Source organism: Neofelis nebulosa, chromosome 4, assembly GCF_028018385.1.
Source record: "Neofelis nebulosa isolate mNeoNeb1 chromosome 4, mNeoNeb1.pri, whole genome shotgun sequence".
NCBI classification, from domain to species: domain Eukaryota; kingdom Metazoa; phylum Chordata; class Mammalia; order Carnivora; family Felidae; genus Neofelis; species Neofelis nebulosa.
In genome coordinates this window covers 16,950,073-16,972,292 of record NC_080785.1, presented here as the reverse complement: position 1 = coordinate 16,972,292, position 22,220 = coordinate 16,950,073, and the positions used below count along the sequence as shown (strand labels likewise).

The 22,220-nt window shown below is 39.9% G+C and overlaps 1 protein-coding gene across 12 annotated transcripts in view; it reads right to left on the bottom strand.

Moving 5' to 3' along the window:
• Window positions 1–22,220, bottom strand: part of DGKI (diacylglycerol kinase iota) — a 452,201-nt gene that overhangs the window by 91,952 nt on the left and 338,029 nt on the right. For 9 of the 12 annotated variants that reach the window (XM_058724155.1, XM_058724161.1, XM_058724154.1 and 6 more), the window contains 3 exons: window positions 16,904–16,983; window positions 14,641–14,685; window positions 14,129–14,197 (listed from right to left, as the gene is read on the bottom strand). In XM_058724155.1, the coding sequence (XP_058580138.1) occupies window positions 14,129–14,197; window positions 14,641–14,685; window positions 16,904–16,983 (194 nt within the window). The remainder of the gene's footprint in view (window positions 1–14,128; window positions 14,198–14,640; window positions 14,686–16,903; window positions 16,984–22,220) is intronic. The other 3 variants (XM_058724157.1, XM_058724165.1, XM_058724166.1) reach the window with 1 other exon arrangement.

The following is a 22,220-nucleotide window of genomic DNA, read 5'->3' as shown; positions in this document are numbered from 1 at the left end:
CTCCAGCTACCTCTTAACCATTTTGGCCCAATCTCTAGAAGGCTAGCTTCTGATGAGACATTCTTTGAAAGCTGCCCTTCACCAGGAGGGATCACCAGGACCAGCATCCTTCCTCACCAAGAGATCACCAGGGCCAGCATCCTTCCTGATTTAATACCACTGTCAGTTCCCAAGCTTCTGAATATCTCTGAAGCTTTTATTTCTTACAAGGAATTAAGGCCACATCACAGAGGAACAGACTAGGGAACTGGCAGATTGAAAGCAGAAGGGATTATCTCTTTATGATTCCAAACTTTCAAACACTAAAAATCTCCCCTTAGAGAAACTCTTGTCAATGATAATTTAAAAATAAAAAGCACATTCTAGTTTACAATACATGATTTGGAGCATTCTATCCCTGGCTCATCATGAAATTGAAATCACTGACAGAAATAGGACAAATGAGGAGGGAGGCTAGATCTCTGTGGAGAAGGCATTGGGAGTTTGACCCACATTAGGATTTGAGATGCTCCAATATAGGGAGCATCCCTGGGGTGCAGCTGGGTGTGGATGATCTGGTGTGCACTGAGCGGGGCAGGAGAAGGAAATGGGGATAATGTAAGAGGGACAATAAGAGAACCAATCGGAGGTTGCATTGATTTCCTTGGGGTTTTGACCAACAGTCCCTGAGGCCTCACTTGATCCTCAGGCAAAGCCTATGCTTGGATCAGCGGTTCTCAAAGTGTGAACTGTGGAACAGCAGCAGCCACTGGAAACTTGTTAGAAATACAAATTCCCTGGCACCACCTAGAGTTACAGAAATTCTGGGAGTGGAAGCCAGCAATCTTTCAGATGAAACTGATATACATTAAAGGTTTAAAAGCACAGGCCTAACAAGAGGGATCCATTTTATTATTAGAAATCTTGGGTATATGGAATTTTTAATATGAATGGATTCTGCAAGTTAAATTAATAACTTGATAAAGAAAACACTGGTCTCAGGTGTAATACCAAAATTTATATGTATGTATATAGAATTGATACAGCTATGAATATATATCGATATGGATATATATGGAGCTGTGGATACAGAGATATTTATCTCTTTTCTGAACTGGCTTTGCTGATTGCCCCAAATGAAATCTTGACACGTGCTCAGTACCTATTTGTATGAGAATTGTGTGTATCATTTTGAGAATTACATTTTGACACATGTGATATATTGCTTGACAGAAACTTAAAGTTCTTAATATATTTTTATAGAACATGTAAGGTTACCAACATGTCAGTTTGGTGTGACATGTAATGAGCCAAGAAATTTAAATGTGGCTTGAAATATTTAGTGACAACTATGAAAGCTACTAGGCAAAGATATTAAACAGAAGCATGGCTGTTTTCACTAGAGATAAACATGGCTTGGACACCAAGGACAGTTTCTGAAACTGGATGTCAAATGTGCTTGCTACAGGGAGAGCAACACACACACACACACACACACACACACACACACACACACAATCACATTTCCCTCAGGAAAAATGTACTCTGAAAGAACACAGAAATGCTGGATTTATCATTTTAAAAACCTAAAGATGGATAGTGTTATTGCTGGAGTATTCCAATTGGAGAATATTGTATATTATTTAGTCTAGGTTAATAAAATGCAGACTGATCTATTGCCTCAGCCACGTGACCAGCTTCCCACACGCAGGTGAAGCAATATTGGTATAGCTGTGCACCTTTTTAGGTAGGAATGTCTGTGTGTTGGGAGTTTTATATAGGTGCTTAACTATTTATTTTATGTATTTTCTGTTCATTTCTTTTCTCTATGCCTTGATTCACAAGCATTTGCTACAACTCAAATCCCTTAAGGAAGTGTCATTTAAAGAGAATGTTACCAGTTTGCCCTGTGAAAACACATTGGCTGCCAGAGGATAGAGATCTTTCAAATATTTTAAATAGGTTCACATGGCTCTTCAAGTAAATTCAACAATCCTTAACTCCCTGAAATTTTATGCTAAATTCAGTGTGTCTGTGTTTATGTGCATTTTTCACTGCTTTCTACAGATTATCAAAGTGACCTGGAATCCCAAAATCTCACGGAAAAAAATGTCACTGAACAATAATTGGATACTTTCCTGGTCACCTGCATATTAAACAGCAGCCTTTCTTAGAAGGTGGTTAGAGGAGTGCAGGAAAGCCCTAACTTCTCTGACATAGCTCCCCTGAACTAGGTTTGCATCCTCTCCCTCCTTTTATAAAGCTCTTTCAACCTTGTTCGGGGAAAAAAAAATCGTGAGCTCTTAAAGAGACGATTATTAATGTAATGAGGTCCTATGTTAAAAAGCATTTGAATTCCAAAGTAAAAATGCAATTACTATCTACCTCATTCTGGGAAGGATTTATAATGCAATGCAATTAAACTCTTATTTCAAAATTTAACATGTCAAAAAGATACATAAAAGCCATCAAGTCTCAACAAAAATTTCCCTTTGGATCTAATGTAGTCCACATGTATAGATACATACAGATGAAAGGTCTCACTTGCATCACAACCCTAAAAGTTGGAAATTACTTGAAATCAGTGTTAAAATGATGTTTCGATGTGGCAGATTGAACAAAATTAAAGCACACCCACAAAATATACCAATAATCTATAAAATAAGGAACAAAGAAATCTAGCCACTCAACACAACTGAGCGCTAGGACATCTAAACGACCGGAGGGAAAACAGGAGGTAAAGAGCAGGCTAGGGACAGGAAATCTGGTGGTGGCTGAGGTTGTTGTATTCCACTTGAGTTGAAAAACTGAGCAAAAAGCTACTTTTAGTGAGAAGTCTGCTTTGGGAAACTGATCTTGTGTGTATGTATGTGTTCTGATACGAGTTTATTTGTGGACACTGAAATTTAATTTATGTTCATTTGTATGAATCATGAAATATTCCTTCGGGTTTTTCCAGGCATTTAAATGTCTAAAAGCCATTCTTAATTCACAGGCTACAAAAGAAAAACAGGCAGCAGGCTGGATTTGGTACTTGAGGGGTAGTTTTTCAGACCTGGGGTTGCCATCATTACAAGACTGTTTGTTGTGTGATTACATTACATTTAGATTTAATGGAAATTGTCTTCCCCAACAGGTCCATTTTTAGCTGACCTTGTGAATTATGTCAATTATGTCAAAATTTTGTAAGTGGAACTCAGGAGGGAGAGGTACCTTGGGTAAGGAAACTCCTTATGTTGAATCTCATCCATAGACTACCAGGGATTTTTCACTGGCCACCCTTGAGTAATAAAATCCTAAAGACAGCAGTAAAGATAATCACACTATAAATTCTTTTTTTTTTTTTTTTAATTTTTTTTTCAACGTTTTTTATTTATTTTTGGGACAGAGAGAGACAGAGCATGAACGGGGGAGGGGCAGAGAGAGAGGGAGACACAGAATCGGAAACAGGCTCCAGGCTCCGAGCCATCAGCCCAGAGCCTGACGCGGGGCTCGAACTCACGGACCGCGAGATCGTGACCTGGCTGAAGTCGGACGCTTAACTGACTGCGCCACCCAGGCGCCCCAATAATCACACTATAAATTCTTAATATCGAAAAGTTAAGTCAACAGGCAAAACTCATTTTTGTAGGATGACATCATCAGACTAAGAAATGAGACAACGAAAGTGTTTCTGCCCTTGAGGTGTTTAGGAAAGGTAGATTTATGATTGAGAAACAATAGTACAATCAATGGCCCAGGATCCAGCCTCAAATAGCAAGCCCAGAGGCAGTGGAATTCTGGTGGCCAAGAGCACCAGCCTGTGCACATGACAATCCTGGACTTTACCACCTACTAACCATGAGATTTCCTATCTATTCTGTACCTTGGATACCTCATTTGTAAAATGGCTACCCAAGTATATACTGTAAAGAGTTCTTCTAAGAAACAGATGAAAGGATATGTAAAATGCTTAACCCACTGGCCGGCACATGTTGATAGGCTGATATTATTATGCTACAGAAGTAATATTGGGGCAGCTGGGACTTTTTTTTTTTTTTTTAACCTAAACACCATTCTGACCTTTAATCACCTTTGGGGCTCATGGAACACAAACCACATCTCAGACCAGATCATTCAGATGATGCTACACCAGCACAAAATTGTTTTATCCATAAATGTATTTGTGCTCAGAATGTGGATTTTCAAGAACAGAAATCGAACAGATTTGTATGAGAAGACACGCAAAAAAGAACGACATCAAACGGGGGCTGAAATCATGCTATTTTGGTTTGCTGCTTGCAGGGCTTTTATTTATCAGCGACCCAGCACCTCTTTTCACAGTATTAGAAGCTATAAATTGTCTTAAATACACAGTATCGTCTTTAACCCTGAATGTCTTCTGTCACCAACAGCAATATTTTTCAGAACACTTCTCTTTACCGCCCTTTCCCCATTCAATAGTAACTGTGTCTGATATTCACTTAGTTTCACCAAAATTGTTATCTTTTCATTCACTGATTTGGACTGTCAGGGGTCACACGGCTCTATATTACTCTTATCCCTTTGATTACTCTTATCCCTATTTGATTTTTTCAGTTTTTATTTATTAAAGCTAATGAAGTGCAAGGCACGTGATGTGAGGGCCACAAAGATGAACAAAGCATGGATTGTGTCTCCCGAGGGTGTCCACTGCCCTGAGAAGCAGCCTGGATGCCCCCAAGTCACCTTCTCATTTCAGTTTTTGGAGTAGCTATATGTCTGCATTGCCAGATTCCAACACCTTTTTTCTCAAGATATGGCTATTTTAAGCGTGATTTTATTTCCTAGATACTGTCAAAAGCCACTGATTTTGGGAAGGGGATTTTGAGTCGGCTGCCCAAAGAACAGGAGCCTGGTAATAAAGATCGCAGAAGATATTAACAGGGAAAGCAAATGGAAGGCTCAGCTCACATTTGAGAAGGCCCTTTCCTTTCAGGTCTGAAATGTGGGCTAACAGTCTTTGGTCCTAGGTAGCCATACGCTGACATGTAGCGAAGACGTGCTGAGAGGCACAGTCCCGAATCATACGGGCCACTCACACGGGGCCATGATGTCAAACAGAGCAGAATGTTGTTGGCTCTTGATGTCCTTCAATCCTTCCTGCTACTTGAAGCCCTCCACCTACTGCCCCTGCCCTGACTCATCGCCCGTCGTCTGTCACTAAAGGATACGAAACAATAATCTCAACCGTCAACTACTCAGTGAGTAACCATTTGGTGACTGGTAAACTTTCCTTCCTTTCCTCCTTTTACAGTATGTTCTTTTTTCACTTTGGAGAGTTTTACATCAACATAACTCTACTTCTGTATTCCTTGGTGGCTCTGTACTGAATAAAACCTAGACCACCAATCTTTTTATGTTGTTGTATCTACTTAATAGTCTATATTTGGAAACATTTCCCCTTAGAAGTATATATGTATGGGAGAGATTATATCAAATTCACAGAAACATCCTTTTGGTTTTAGGGTTCCCTGGCCACTTCCACAGAGTTCATTTAGGAATATTAGGCTACTGTCGCATTCGGTAGGCTGATTTTAAGCCATGTTCTTGGGGCACGTCCAGTGTGTCATTAAGAAGGCTGTATGATCTAGCCCCTGTCCACTTCTCCTAGCATCTAGCCCCACTACTCTCTTTTTTTTTAAATTTTTTAAATGTTTATTTATGTTTGAGAGAGACAGAACGTGAGTGGGGGAGGGCAGAGAGAGAGGGAGACACAGAATCCGAAGCAGGCTCCAGGCTCTGGGCTGTCAGCACAGAGCCTGACACAGGGCTCAAGCTCATGAACCGTGAGATCATGATCTGAGACGAAGTCAGAGCCTTAACCAACTTAGCCACCCAGACGCCCCTATCCCCACTACTCTTCCTGAACTTCCTCTCCATTACCTAAAAGTGAGCTGTAAATGAGCGGTAGCTCTGAGAATTTAAGTAAACTCTCAGAATTACCCAGCTATTTAGTGGTGCGATTCAAACACAGGCCTCTTGTACTTCAAAGCTCATGGTCTTATATACTTAGTTTTACGGCTTCTAGAGGAATTACTGGGGGTTTTGAGGGGTGGGTGGAATTTATGCAGGTCAAGTTTGAGAGAAGTTGTTTTTTGACTCAGCTCAAGCAAAAACATGAAGAAATTTGAAATGATCAAATGGCATTGAAGGATTTTTCATAGTTTCAGCCTTCCTTAACTGTCAAACTAATCTGTATTTCTTATCAGAGTTCACTGCCTGGTAACTCAGAATTCTTCCTCTCTCAAATTCTCTGGTCACATTGTTTGGGCACTTTCCATCCCCACGTTTCCATGTGCTTAAGAATCCCACCTAAATATGGCAATCAATGAGTACAGTGAACCACAATCCAGAGAGGAGAAACTGAAACAAAATTCATGTAAGTGACATTCTGATTACATAGTGTAAGAGAAGTTTGCTGTAAGAGTTACCTGGTTGCAATTCTCAACTCCATAGGAATGACCAATATTAACAGGTTGTTTAGCATGTGACGTGATTATCACTTCTGTTACAACTTTATTTTCAAATCTGAACAACTATGCTTACTGCAATTTTGTTTAGAAAAACAATGGCAAAAACTGTATATAACCTAAATTTCTATCCAGAGAGACAGTGTTAATACATACCATGGAATGGAGTAGTAGTTTTAAAAACTGAGTTACAGCTTCATTTATTAGCAAAGCATAATCTCCACGGTATATTACTATTAAAAATAAGTACAAAGAAGGCAAATCCATTTTTATCAAAAAGAGAAAAACCAAATATGTATCCAGGTATGCCTGTGTTTGTATAAACTTGCAGAAAGGTACCAAAAGGTGCACACTAGAAAGGTGTGGTCCTAAGGTCTACTTTGAGTGGAGATTTAAAAACCAAAGAGAAGTCTAGAATTATACATAATCAGAAAATTAAGATAAGCCAAGATCATAAAATCTGTCAGACTTCACTACTCAAGTAGCTAATGGAAGTCAAAGAGGAATACCTTGAGGACATTAGTATCAAAGACCAATGCCTATGTGGATGGATTAAAATTGGAGCAGGAATAAAGAGATGATTATTGACAAATAATTCACAGTAACTTAAAGCCAGGGTCCATAAACTTCTTCCTACGCGGACGTTCTTCACTACTGATGGACCACATTCGTGACTAGGTGACCACAATTCAGATAATTCCTACATCTTGTCTATCTACATCCCTTTCTCTCCTACTCAAAAAAAAAAAAAAAAATAGAAAAGAAAGAAGGGGAGAGAATCAAAATACAAGTGATAGTATGGAGGTAATATTGAATTTGAAATAATTTTGTTTGAAATTAACTGGTATCGCTAACACGTTGCGGGGGATGTACCTCATATCACGTCAACAGCTCACCGTATCCTCACACTGGGCCTGGCACACAGGTAGAGCAGGTGGCCCTGGCATTAGGGAATCCTGGGTTTAGGGGCGGCAGGAGGGTGGCCAATGGTGCAGTGCAGACTATAAGTCAGACTGGAGCTGGAAAGGGGAAGTGAGAAAAACAAAACAGCCCCTCACAGGAGGGCGAATATTGGCCCCGAGGGCAGACCTGGGCTTCATGGACCCTCTAGGGTGAACACGACAACATCCACGTCACTAAACAAGAGTGGCCGGGAAGATGTTGGCTTTGTGAATGCTGCGCACGAAAATAAATGTAAAGAGACTCAATTTCTGATGGAAGCAAGAACGAGCTTAAAAACATGCACCTTTCGAAAGCAATCTGGCTGTAGCCAGTTAAGAAATGCAATTGTGTGAATGTAGCAACACTGCCCGGGAGATTCACATGATGAACCTGACAATGCCCCCGATGCTTCTGGTGCTAATTCAGGGCTTCTAGTCTCTTCAGTCCTCTCAAACGACATCATCAAATCTTCGATTCATCAAAGAGATAAGATACTTGCTCATTTTATGTTCTGGTATTTTCTTCATATAAATGGTGTGACGTAGAGGAATACGACTGTCCTTGTCTTGTAACGCAGGCTGCATCGTGTAGCCCTGGACATCCCACGCTCCTCTCTGTTTTAAGTGTAATAATCTCCTAAAATTGCATGCTCCTTCAATGAATAATATTAACAGATTCATTTCAAAACAATCCCTGATAATATGAATTTTTTAAATGTATGCTAATGGCATACATTAGCATGTATGTATGCTAAATGTATGTATGCTAATGGAAAACCAGTTTCTCATGCTAAAAATACAGCCACGTGCACAAAAGTAAACCTGTTATTTCTCATACATATATATTTTTGAAAGTCAACTGGCATCAATTACATGTAATTGATAAGGAAATTATCTGAACCACTATTTCACACGCATATGGCAAACTTGCCCTTAATTTACATTCCATTACTCATAGCTGATGCGCGCATAATTTAATGAAGGCACAGCAGCCCCGTTACACACTCCAGTAGTTAATTCAATTAGGCAGTATTCACCTAGCATTTAACTATACTTTCCCTGTGAAGGAATGTTTTTTTCCTTTCATACAACTTAGGGAAGATGGAAGAGGCAAAGAGGCAAACCAGAAGTCCCTTTGGGCTGGGAATCCTTGCTTTATTCAATAATGTCCAGTCAATAACCACTTTACTTTTACATTGATCATCTTCCGGCCCAACCCATCTATTCATTTTTTTTTTTTCTCCATTCACCACCAAGTTGTATAAACATCTCTCTTCATCCTCGGTGAACAGATCCATGAGGGATTACAAACACATGTTTAAACATCTCCATCCAAGTATAATCCCAATTAATAGACTTGCTACTATTATTTTTTTTCTTTCAAAACTCTGTCTTCAGGGCGCCTGGGTGGCTCAGTGGGTTAAGCACCTGACTCTTGATTTAAGCGCAGGTCATGATCTCATGGTTCACGGGTTAGAGCCCCGCTTTGGGCTCTGTGCTGACAGCGCAGAGCATTCTCTCTATTCCTGTCTCTCCGCCTCTCCCCTACTCGTGCTCTCTCTCAAAATAAATAAATAAATTTTTTAAAAATTAAAAAATAAGCGACCCTTCCTCCTCAAACCTACTTTACTATGGCTCCTACAGCAGCAGAAATAGAAATGGGATGCCCGTTTCCAAAAGTAGCTTTGAAAAATGAAGAAATAATGATGGTAGTAGATGAAAATGAGAGATATTCAAACATTTTTAAGAGCCCTTCCGTGTGAGAAAGTCCTCTATTCACAACAACTACTGTGTGCATGTGTCGTTAGCAGTATTGCCTTCACTTGCAACAGACCTGGCCCCAGGCAAGTCTTATTTTAATTCTTCATTTGATCCATCGCTGACAGCTTTGATCTAGCTTGAAGGAACAATACTAAGTTCCTAGCTAGCCCCTGTCCTTCTCTAAGACAAGATAAATTGATTCCCAGGATGACTCCTTTAAACTTGTTTTAACCCATCCATTGAAAGACTTCTAAAATCCAGAAAACAAATTAAGGAGAAAGAGGCTTCAGAGAAAGGAGAGAGATGAATAAGGATAGTCAATATGAAGAGAGGAGAAACAGATCAAGTATTTGTGAGCAGGGGCTGTCTGTCTAGGATAGCCTCTGATGGCATATATAGATCTATCTCCCAGAAGATCACGTAGTTATGTAAAGTGGGGGAAAAGGATCAGAGGATGAACAAATTGATACAGACTCAGATCTGACCAAGAGTTTTTTCTTATGGAAGTGACAGACATTTCTAAAGGATGAAAGAACTTTCTAAAAATGTTCCATCTATTTTGAAATATTCCAGCCATTCTGGTGTTAGTTTTAAGGAAATTAATTCTTTTTAAAAATATTTTAGATCCTTTTTTAAAATGTTTATTTCTTCTTGAGACGGGGGGGGGGGGGGGGGAGAGAGAGAGAAAGACAGAGCGAGCAGGGGAGGGGCAGAGAGAGAGGAGTCACAGAATCTGAAGCAGGCTCCAGTCTTGGAGCCATTAGCACAGAGCCCCATGTGGGGCTCAAACTCCTGAACTATGAGATCATGACCTGAGCTGAAGTTGGACATTTAACCCATTGAACCATCCAGGTGCCCCTAAGTAAATTAATTCTTAAGAAGAATCACCTGGATGGATTCCTTTTTTGCAGCTGCTTTTGAATCCTATTGTATTTTTTTTTTTACAGCTCAAATTGTTAGCTCATAATATTTTGGAAGGCACGCTCCTGTGTGGCAACTACATCAGTACCTCATGGAGCACTACCCAGGGGAAATGGGAAACTAAGTGTCTATAAAAAACCCTAACTGTTCCTGGTTCTATTACCCATGGTTCTCTGTTTATTCTTCTCTGCCATATCCACAGATGCCTCTGTTTTCCTGCACTATTTTTTCTCTTCCTGCTCCTTTTTCTTTTCCTCTTCTCATCTAGGACTTACATCTGCCTGTGGTCCCCAGTCATGTCCTGAGAGCCATTAGAATGACTCAGAGCTTCTCAAGGCCCTCACTGCTGACAGTAGGGGGACAGATAATTCCTTGCTGTGTGAACGGCTGTCCTGTGCATTGTAACGTGTTTAGCAGCATCCCTGGCCTTTACTCAACAGACTCCAGCAGCACCACCTCTCCTAAATGTGACACACAAAAATGTCCAAACTGCCAAATGTCCCATAGAAAGGAGCAAAATCTCCCCCTTGTTGAGAATCGCTATAACAGTTGCGTCCGCTTCTGCTCCTTCGCTTAATGACTTGGGGTTAAAATGGGATATGTGAAGACCAGGGCGGCAGCAGAGAAGGAATTATCTCATAGTCAGGTGTCCTCAAGAGGCATTTCTATCAACTAGGTAGGCAGAGTTCAATTTCTCTCTGACTTCTCCTTTATCTGTGAAGCTCAGGAATATCCTGAATCTGCCAGCACCGTGCATTTTGCTTGTCTAACTTATGAGTTACAGGTTACAAGAGATGCCATTAAGATGGAGGGGCTTTGTATTTGGGCCTCAGAGACAGTGCAGGCAGGGATTTTCAGCAGGCTATAAATATCCAGCACATTCTTGGATAACCCATAATGCCTTGTTAGGTTAATACAAGGTGTCATTTTTGAGCCTTCGTGCTTTGTTGGCAATTCACTCTGAATTTAGTAAAAGAAGAAACCAAAGCAATGACATGCTTAAATGGCTAGGAACTGCCATATGCCTCGCTAATAAGGTGACTTGGGCACTCATACGCCTTTCTAAATGCTGTGCTTTCTCTTGAGTTTTTCCTAGCCTTAGAAAACAGCTAAAATGCCAACTGCCCATTAGTGAGCTGATAGGAATTTCTAAAGTTGTTTTTTTTATTTAACTTACTTGTATTTATTCATTCCGTCACAGTTAATTCTCAAGTTTATTTGGTGCCATCTCATACACAAAAAAGTCCATTTCAAAGCATTTAAGACATTCTGACAGGTCTCTCTCTCTTACATCACCCCCCACACCCCTACACCAAGACAGACTACAGAGTCTGACATGATCAGTTTCTGCATTAGGAAACAAAGATTTAGGGGCGCCCGGGCAGCTTAGTTGGTTAGGCATCCAACCCTTGGTTTTGGCTCAGGTCATGATCTCACGGTTTCATGAGTTCAAGCCCTGCGTTGGGCTCTGGGCTGGCAGCAGCACGGAGCCTGCTTGGGATTCTGTGTCTCCCTCACTCTCTGCCCCTCTCCCGCTCACACTGTCCCTGTCTCTTTCAAAATAAACTTAAAAAAAAATCGTAAAAAATATTACCTGCCAGTTTAATCATTTCCTGCCAGTTGGTTTGGTCACTTTCTTCTTAACACTAATAGCACCCCAGGGTGCCTGGGTGGCTCAGTTGGTTAAGCATCATAGTGTGCCTTGATTTTGGCTCTGCTTGTGATCTCATGGTCATGGGATAGAGCCCTACAAAAGGCTCTGAGCTGATAGCATGGATCCTGCTTGGGATTCTCGCTCTCTGCCCTTCCCCCACTTGCACCCTCACTCTCCCACAAAATAAATAAACATTAAAAAAAAAAAGCTAACAGCACCTCTATCCCATGGTTTTTCTACACATCCTCAAGAGTATTTTAGAATCCAGTCTCCTTCATCTCAGCCTCTCAGCAGCAGTGACACAATTCACCATTTCCTCTTTCTCTAAAACATATTTCACTCCTGGCTTTCATGATACCACCTTCGACCCATTAGTACATGGTGTTATGACTTCAAGCCCTCTTCTTTATCTAAACTCTCCCTGAGTGATGTCCTCCAGCCTCATCATTTAAATACCATCCATTTCCTAACAATGTGCAAATTTCTATCTCCAGGCCTGAATTTTTCAAGCTTTAAAATGTATACATCTAATTTCCTACACACCCAAACTTCTTGGATCTAATGGGCATAACAAAATCAGTGTGGCTAAAACAGAACTCTCTATTCACTACCCCTCTCACTCACTCCTCCTCCTCCTGACTGCCCAAGATCCCAAGCAAACATGTACATTCATCTTCCCCCAACTCCTTCCCTTAACCAGCTCTCCTTTGTTCCACTCAGGAAATTTCCTCACCACCCTCTCCCTACTCTCTGGCCATGTTAATTCAAACAGTCTCTCTCACTTAAGCTGCCTGTTCAGTGAGCAGATCTTGGGCTTAGACCCTAGATCTTTTTTCCACTCCTCCCTTAATACCCAAAGGCCCCTGATTTTTATAATTCTGCAAGGAGGGGTGGGGGCACGTAACACTCCAGACACTGAAGTTTGGCCACTGCATTGGCTAGCCTGTATGGTCAGTGCATAAAATCTTCTGAAGTGACATTGATAATACAACAGTTTTGACACCCAAGTTTGACTTGACTGCAAGCAAACAAAAACACAGCAAACTTTTGATATAGTCAATAAATACCTCTAATTCTTCTGCACGTTTTTGTTACCAAATAATAAATGAAACAACCACCTCCTGATCTCTGCACAAACACACACAAACGTGGTATAGAGAAAACACAGTACAAAATATCTACCTGTCACAACTCTCACAGCAAAATAACTGTATCAAATAAGCCAGGGTAATAAATAGTATTGGTCTCATAAAACTAGTTAGAATAAATATCTGAAATGTCTAAATAAAAATGCAAAGATGCAAAACATCCATGAGAAAAGAGTACAAACTCTTTAAAAACACAAACAGACTCGCAAAATCTTATGCGTAATAGGTCAATTTTTAAAGAGCAGAGATCAGCCCTAGCCTCTAAAAGTACTGAACTTTTAAAAATAAAATGAAACTGAAATAGTGGCTTTAGGTAAATATGCAAGTAGCTACTGGGAGGAATGTTGTGCTGTATCTAAAAATAAAGTGGAAATTTACCCTTTCCTGGTTGATAAACAACAGTCTCAGAACTAGAGTTGGTTTTTTTTTTCCTCAATGTAAACACACCCTAAGTGAATTCCTATCCCTTTTACTGCAGCCAGATGGAAGAAAGGACTCTTGAATAGTGGGGTGCTTTGTTTGAAACTTAAACCCACAAACAAACAAGAACACCAAGGCTATTTCTGTCATTAAGCATCAGGATAATTAGGCTGCCTGGACCAACGGCATTATCCACTGGCAGGCGGAGAAGCTACCAAGATGTTACAAGCTATAAAGTTTTTAAACATTGTTGTTTACACAAAAAGATATTCAGGTGCAAATTTCAGGTGCAGCATAAGAGAAACCAAAAACAAATGTGAGGTGCTAAACCAGGATTCACAGATTTAGACATCTTTAAACACCTGTCCCCCACATGGAGTTATGAAAAGGTCTAGGACAGGGTATTTGGAGGGAGTCCTGGCATGCTCTGACTCCCCCACACCCTCCTGCAGGGAAGGGGACTGACCTCTCAGAGCAAAGGACTTTACCGGGACTGCTCAGAGCTTTGAGTTTGCCCCCTGTAGTCTGGGGTATACTGCACAATGGGATCTGAACCGTGCCTGAGAAATCTAATTTCTAAGAGGATGGCTGGAGAGGCCTGTACAGCAGAGTAGGGGCAGGGAAGTGGGGAGGTAACAGCCCTCCCAGAGACTGTTGGGGCAAAGGATATCTGAGTGTTCTCCTGTGGACTTGATGTGGATCACGAGAGACAGGCAGGCTGGGTTTCTTAGATCCTGTCCAAAAGACCAGGATGCACCAGTCAGACTGCATTTTAGAACATCTGCTTGATGGTGTGGGAAACAGAGAACTCACTTTCCTGGATGTGAAGAAGACACATGCAGCCCTGGTTGCTAATGGCAGCCATCTTGGACACGGAAACATCTAGTTCAGAGGTGAAATTGACAGAAAGAAGAGAACAGAGCAGAAAGACCAGCAGAAAAATGGAGCATGAAGCATGGCCAAACCGTACGTTAAATCCACCCTTGATCTGAACTTTTTTGCTGATGTGAACTAATAGACACTTTCCCCGTCAAACTAGTGTGAATTGAGTTTCTAATATTTGTCATTAAAAGCACTTCATTTTATAATCTTTTCTAAATGATCTGGGAGAAAGTTCACAATCCAAATTTGTGCTATACTAGGATTGCCCAAAACCAGGAAAATGTAAAAGAATCAGAATGTCCACTTCACTTGATTCTTAGAGTAAACTCTATCCCTAGGGAAGATGTGGCCTCTAATCCAAATGAAACATTGATTGAAAGATGGACCTTCTTTTTTGGGGGATAAGGGGGTAAAAAAAAGAAGGGGGTTCAATTATGTGTTACCTGGTAATGAACTCTCTGGGAGCCAGAAGAAACTGACTGCAGGTCCTAATGGGAAAATGGGAAAAAAAAAATCCATACCTTAAAATGAGTTTTAACAAGTTGTCTCTACCACTCTATCAACTGAACGCCCAATTTAATATTATTAAACTCCGCTAGAAAGTATCTAACTCTTCCAAATTCATCCAGGTTAAACAAAGAAGATAATGCCCCAAATAACAAAAGCATACCAAGCTGGACTGAGAGAAGAAAGGCCATTTAGCTACTGAAATCTGTAAATTTCAAATGGTTTAGATGTGATAGAATGGTTTAGATGTCTAGTGATAGAATGCCAAGGATCAAGAAGACCAAAAGTAAAAAACAGCCCATTTTAATAAAAAAGAGGTCATATTTAATTTGCACCTGAACTTTTGGCTTATGAAGAAAGTCTCTAAAATTCCTCTAAGTACTTAGGAAGAATTTATTCATCTTAGACCTAATACAAGCTGTCACAGTAATTGCGTTTATACCGAGAAGTACTAGGCAAACATGGGTTTTCATAGTCAGTGAAGAGAAAATCGTTGGCCACCTCTGCATTATCACGAAGTGCAAATTAATAGGGTTGAAACTAATGAGGTTTTGCTGGCAGATTCTGAGAGTCTGAATCCCTTTATAAAGTTTTATAACTAAGTTGTCACCGTGGTCATGTCCTGAAGGTTTCCTTGTTAATGAGTGTAGTGATTCTATTTACAGATGTCGGCAATCCTGGGTTCCTTTGTCCCCATACCTGCTTCCCACGGGGCTTTACCAACTTTCTCTATGTCCAACTTAGTTTTAAAATTTCTCTTTGAGTTCATTCATTCTTTTTTTTAATCCTACTTTAGTTGAATATTGGTATTATAAGCATGCTAATAAGTTAGTTTTCAACAAAGTCAATCCATCAGTCATATAGTTTGCTACTGTGAAATCTTAAATTACCTATGAGTTAAAAAAAAAAAAAGGTTTGGTATCGTTTGTGATTTGCCTTTTTATTGCAGGTTTTTTGAGTGAGGTTTCACAATAACATAAAACCATTATTTTGAAAAATGAGACATTTTGTGTTCCAGTAATATTTATTGGGGCCTGAGTCACACACTACAAAGTCCACAAATTTTAACATGTTAAAGTTATCCTTGGTAAAAACAGCCAAATGAAACCACAAGGGTAAAATTTGTTGACTTTTCTTCTCTCACCCATATCAGTATTCAAAATCTGGTATCTACATCAAAATATATTGTATTCACAATTCCATTTCTATCCTTAAAAATGGTGAAGAAAAAAAGTCATAATTTTTCACCTTACTTTATGCCTTCTGCCTGTATTTATTTCTATCAGGAGAAATAGAATCTAATGTTCAAAGCTAAGTGGCTACAGTTTGAAGGGATTTTAAGTTCTATATATCTTCTTTATTTGTGATATTTACTTATATAGAATGTGTCGTCTAGAAGGGAGTTGTTCATCTTGTGGTATCTATCATAATTACCCAGTAGCTTTAAAAATAGCAATGTCTAGACCACATCCAGAAAATAAATGTTTTAATGTGCATCTTTCATCAAAAAAAAACAAACAAACAATGAAAGAAGTGATTGTTTATGCTTTCGCCATTTGTAGAATAAAGACAGGGAATACTCCCCGTCAAAGTATTGCAAGAACAATCAGTGACCACTGCAGGGATGGCTTTGGGTCCCTGGCTTTGCTGGTGCAATACAAATTCATGAGAATGCAATTTATGAGGACTCCTCCATTGTCTTCCTCTATGGTAAGCCAGATTGAGGGAAAGAATCGAGAATTCCTGTGTTCTGACACAAATTTCTCTGAGGTATAGAAGATTTTTCTTTCCTGTAGAAGTTATATTTTTAAAAAATGTAGCGATCTCTGACAGAAGTCTGTGCTAGATACAAAACATTAAACCACCTAACTCTCTGTTTTCCTTCATTATTCATCAGGGCCCTTTGAAATTCAATATAGCTCAAAAAATACAGATACGCAGTGTGGCAAGAAGACAAGAAGTTCCAAGCTATAGTTATGGATCACACTAGAGCAACCTTCTTTCCCATTTCAACCACGGGAGGAGGGAAAATAGCAGTGGGGGCTGGGGAGAGAGACGATCTGGTCGATGCTTAAAAGACAAGGACACCACGTTTCCATTTCCTTCTCAAATGCATCATTTCAGAAGCAAATATATACGGTTGGTAATTGCCTACAGAAATGGAAAACTGAGAGTAAACAATTGGCTAAAGAAACTCACCTCCTGTAGGCGATCTATGTACATACGGCAAGTCTCCAAGTCACAGTCTCCACGCACAACTAGAATACCCAGAGGGATAGCTAAGGGTGAAGGAAAGAGAAAAGTCTAAAATAACATATTTGATTTTTCTAGATTGGCAAAATGTGTTTCTTATGGTTAAAAAAGTATCTCAGAAATGTAAGTAGTGTTTTGGACATTTCATTATCCAAAATTCTCCTTAAGCCTTCCTTGTGACCCAGTCTCTTTATTTCTGCAGTTGTCCTTCCCTTCCTTGCATGATCTGTGCTGTCCCTGGCCACCTGGCCAGCCTTCCTTTTGTCTTGGTGGCCCAGGTATGGAGGGTAATGTCATGGAAACAGTGGATTGGCAGGACCAGGAGGGGGCTCACAGCCAGCTAATCATCAATGCCTGCATTTTCAATAGTCAATGTACCACCAGAGAGTAATTTAAAATTCATGATTCTGGACACTTACCCCCTTTCCCTCCTGAATGCACGGGGCTTAGTCTTTCTGTCAGTTTGCAATGGTTCCCTAGTCAAGAGACTCCCTCCCGGAGGTGCTGCCACCTGCTGGCCACCACCAGAACTAAATAGACATAAAATGTTTAAAAAACAAAAACAAAAAAGCTCCTAGGTTTACAGCTTAAAAATCCAACTGATCTTAAAGACGGCCAGTGTAAACATGATAGCAACAGGGCTTCAGGAAACAGGAAAAGCTCTTATGTGCCTTAAACACCCTATATATTTAGGAGGTGGTAAATGTTATACAAGGACTTTGATGGCTAGAACCTCCCCCCTCAGATATAACCGTAAGATTCCTGCAGTACTGAAAAACAGCCTCCTTCCCCAAACTTAAAAAAATGTATTGCCTATTTCTAATTTTAAAAGTATGGTGACACTATTAAATTTATAACATAACAAAAAAACACCCTTCAAAATTTTGAATTAACCAACTAGAGACTGGCAATCACATGATATGCCAGTGGTGTTCACTGAAGATTTTCTAACATCTTTCACTCACTGACTTTTTAAAGCCTCATCATCAATACAGGTCTGAAAGCGCAAAACAGGAGGGCATTAAAAATTAACAATAGAGAAATAAAATACATTTAAAATGTATGGAAAAATCTTGAACTCACAAAGTAGTAGAGAAGACATGCAGATACACAAAAAATAATAACTATAATAGGGTATATAAAAGTATGAGCTTAGTCATTTGAAAACTACAGGACAGAGGGACTAATTCTTGCCTAAGGGTAGTTTTAGGCTCTCCATAAGATATGAAGCCCCGCTGGCTCTTTTAGTTAGAGAAGCGAGGGTAGTCTAGAGATAAAGAAATCACTTGTTTCTCAGTATTACCTCCTAGACTGGCAACCTGGAGGAACGGGGTGTGGTACGGACCTCTCTAGTGGAAACCACGTCCTGCATACGTAAGTCTTGAAAGCGTCCATCATCTTGTAGAATTATGTAGGCATATGACTCAGTATGAACTCTCTCATCAGGAATGCTCATTTGCCTTCACAACCATAATGTCTGGTAGAGCCACGGTAGACGTTCAGAAAAAGTTTATGAAAAGAGGGAGAAGGGCTTAGAGCATGTTCGAGCGTGAAAGAGAAAGTATGTCTTTCAGGGCTGAGTCAGCTTTCCAGGGGAGGCAAAGAAACAAAGGTTTGCAGCAGGAGAGGGAGCATGTACTGGACCCGGGGCTTGTCTTTACCTGTTCTTTCAGAAGCTAAGCAAGACAGTCAGTAGGCAAAAGCGTGAGGAGCCCTGTAAAGTGTCCCATGTTTGGAGGAAATAATAATCTGGAGAAATACCTTGTCTCTTTTCTTTGAATATAAACAGAAACATCAGAACAGCCATTAGTATGGTAATCGTGCATCTTTAAATGAAATGGAAGGGAAATTCAGTGAGGAGATTCCTAAAAGTACTGATTAAAGTAATCATCCTCAGCTAGCCTACATAGGTTACCTACCGAAGTAAGGAGAGAATAAAGATTTCTATCACTTGAGGAATGAGGAGGAAAATCTAGAATTTTTGCCTAGAAGTCAGTCAAATGTTGTGGAAATAAAATACAGCCGTAACTAACATGATATAGCCCATGTTAGAATCTTGTTCAGTGATGTTTACTCTCTGTTTTTAATTTTTTTAATGTTGATCCATTTTTGAGAGGACAGAGACTGAATGAGAGTAGGGGAGGTGCAGAGAGAGAGGCAGACACAGAACTCAAAGCGGGCTCCAGGCTCCGAGCTGTCAGCACAGAGCCCAACACAGGGCTTGAACTCACCGACTCACAGACTGTGAGATCATGACCTGAGCCAAAGTCGGCTGCCCAACTGACTGGGCCACCCAGGCTCGATGTTTTCTCTTAATTTCAAACGTGCCAACGTAGAGAAATAAAATTTGTCAATATCATCTATTTACTTGAATTAAGAGACACGTTTTATAGAAATGCAGGAATCCTGTGAACGTCTCTGATTTTCTTCTATTATCAATGCTTGGAGTTAAACCGGTCACAAATTCAATGCACTTCGAGCAGATATTTCAAACTACAATTAGACAGTAGATATTCCAGACCTAGAAGGAAGAAGGCAGAGCTGGGAAAAAGTTCTCAAAGATCTGTCATTTGTTTCTACTATAAGTATAAAATCAGCTACTTTGCATTATTCCTCTAGAAGTCAAGTAAGAGAAAGAGTGCTTTTGATTGATGTTAGCTATTAATTGGGCTTAAAAAAAAAAAAAGGGCATTCTCTGCCACAATTTCATACCATGATTACTGACAATTTGCTGTCAAATATATCCTATGAAAGGAGCAGTGTGCAGTAGAAAGGGTGTATAGTCATTCCCTCTTGAATTCAAATCTCAGCACCGCTTTAATCTTACGGAATTACTCACATTAGCTCTTTGGTCCTACAAGTTACTCAATTCCTCCGGTCCTTAAAGTGAAGACTATGGTATTTAGGATGGGTTTCTTCTAGGATTTTATGAAGATTAAATGCAACGCTGTATTTAAAAATGAATAACCAAAACATCAATGTTCTTTCTCCTATACTCCCTTTACTATCTTTAGGACAACTTTAGCTAGAAAATAAATACATATAATCATATATCTTTCAGTTTATCAGGATTGCTGGTAGTTGCATAATATATATTCCTGTTTTCTTAAAACTAACTTCTACTCTTTCCATAATGGGAAAAATAACTGAAGTATAAAAATATTGTAATCTGACAGTTCCATCTGGGGCTGGACATGACGGCGAAAGAAATTTAGAGAAAATTATCACCTTCATTTTACAATGCTGACAACTAACTACCACTTCTGGGAAGTTTCCTTCATATTAATTGAGAGCAAAGAAGGTGGTTGTCACTTGAGCATTAGAGTCATTATCCCCAATCCTGATGATTCATCTTATTTTGGCCTTAAAGATTTTATTCGACTCCAATAAGCAACAACCAGTACTCAGCCTACATAATGGAACTTGTATTGCAGGGATCAAATGGAATTTATAGGTTTTAAGCAATAAAAACCAAGCTGGTTTTTCAATTCTGACGACAGATTTAATACTTGCTTTTCTCTTGTCCGAAATGCTACTAAATTACAGTAAATGGGTTTTTTAATGACATAAACCAAGAAAAAAAGAGGAGAAACAGTGAGAAGATAGTAACAGATAAAGCAGATGGAAAATTGGTAAATGACCCACAGCCCCTATAGAGTCCAGTCCTAAACCATGGATGGGAATGATTAGAACCAACATGATTTTTACAGTAAAACCCTGAGAAATCTTGCAAACTGTCAGCATCACATGCCTCAAGAACTGAGGGTGGAGGGGGCAGCTAAAATAGATCACTAGATTCCACCAGCCACTCTTAGCAGGTACAATTACTTTATAGACAATGGGGACTTACTGACTATCTGCAGAATACAGATCCCCAGATTTCTTCCCTCACTAGGCTCTCCAAAGCTAGTAGCCAGAACCCTGCCCTTTTGGAAAGAGATCTGAAGCCTCCTCTTGGGGAATCCTCAGAGAGTTAAAATAAAATATTCCATCTATGAAATATAAACAGATTGTATTAAAAGAAGATAAAGAATAGGAGAGGGGCGCCTGAGAGGCTCAGTCGGTTAAGCGTCCGACTTCGGCTCAGGTCATGATCTCACGCTTTGTGAGTTTGAGCCCCGCGTCAGGCTCTGTGCCGACAGCTCGGAGCCTCGAGCTGCTTCGGATTCTGTGTCTTCCTCTCTCCCTGTGCCTCTCCCCCACTCATGCTTTGTCTCTCCCTCAAAAATAAATAAACATTTTTAAAAAACTATTTAAAAATAAAATAAGTAATAGGAGGAAGAAAACGGAGAAGGAACACCATTCAGAAAACAAAAAAAAAATTCTTGAAAATAAAAAATTGATAGAATAAATACAGTTTAATAGAAATAATAGAAGACAAAGTTGAGGAAATTGCCATAAAAGTAGAGCAAAAATACAAGGAAGCATAAAATACAAGAGAAATGCTAAGAAAAATAAGACTCAGCCAAGTGGCTGAACATTCAAATAATAGGAATTTCAAAAACCAGAGAAAAGAGAAAGGAATAATTACCAGAAATAAACCAAATAAAAAATTTTTCTTAGACTGAAGAACATTAGCTACAAACTAAAATGGCCCGACAGGTGCCCAGCAAGATGAAAATAAAACAAGAGAAAGACATTGTATTTTAAAATTTAACAATATTGGGGACAAAGAAGTATCTATGACTTTCCAGAGAGGAATAACTAGATGGTATGTAAAGGATCAGGGATTAGATGGTCTTAAACTATACAGGCCACTGCATGGTCGGGCAGGCAATGAAACAATGCCTTCAGCGTTCTAGACTTTTACACATGATCCATGCTATCAAACAAGTGCAAGGATGAATGAAAGACACATTCTCTTTCAAGGAGCTATTGCAATACTTCCTCTAACAAAAGTTTGAGTTTGCAAAACATTGAGGAATGCATGTAACGTAACACATGGGGAACACAACACAGAAGAGGAACCAAAGTAAACCTCCTAGGTGGGGCTAGACAAGCCCAGGGTGACAAATCCGTCGGGCCGCCAAACAATATATACTGGAGCACTGTGACTCACAAGGCTGCTATGTGGACAGCTATCATCATTGAAATTTTCAGGGGCGCCTGGGTGGCTCAGTCAGTTACGCGTCTGACTTCGGCTCAGGTCATGATCTCGCACTCCATGGGTTCGAGCCCTGCGTTGGGCTCTGTGCTGACGGCTCAGAGCCTGGAGCCTGCTTCGGATTCTGTGTCTCCTTCTCTCTCTCTGCCCCTCCCCTGC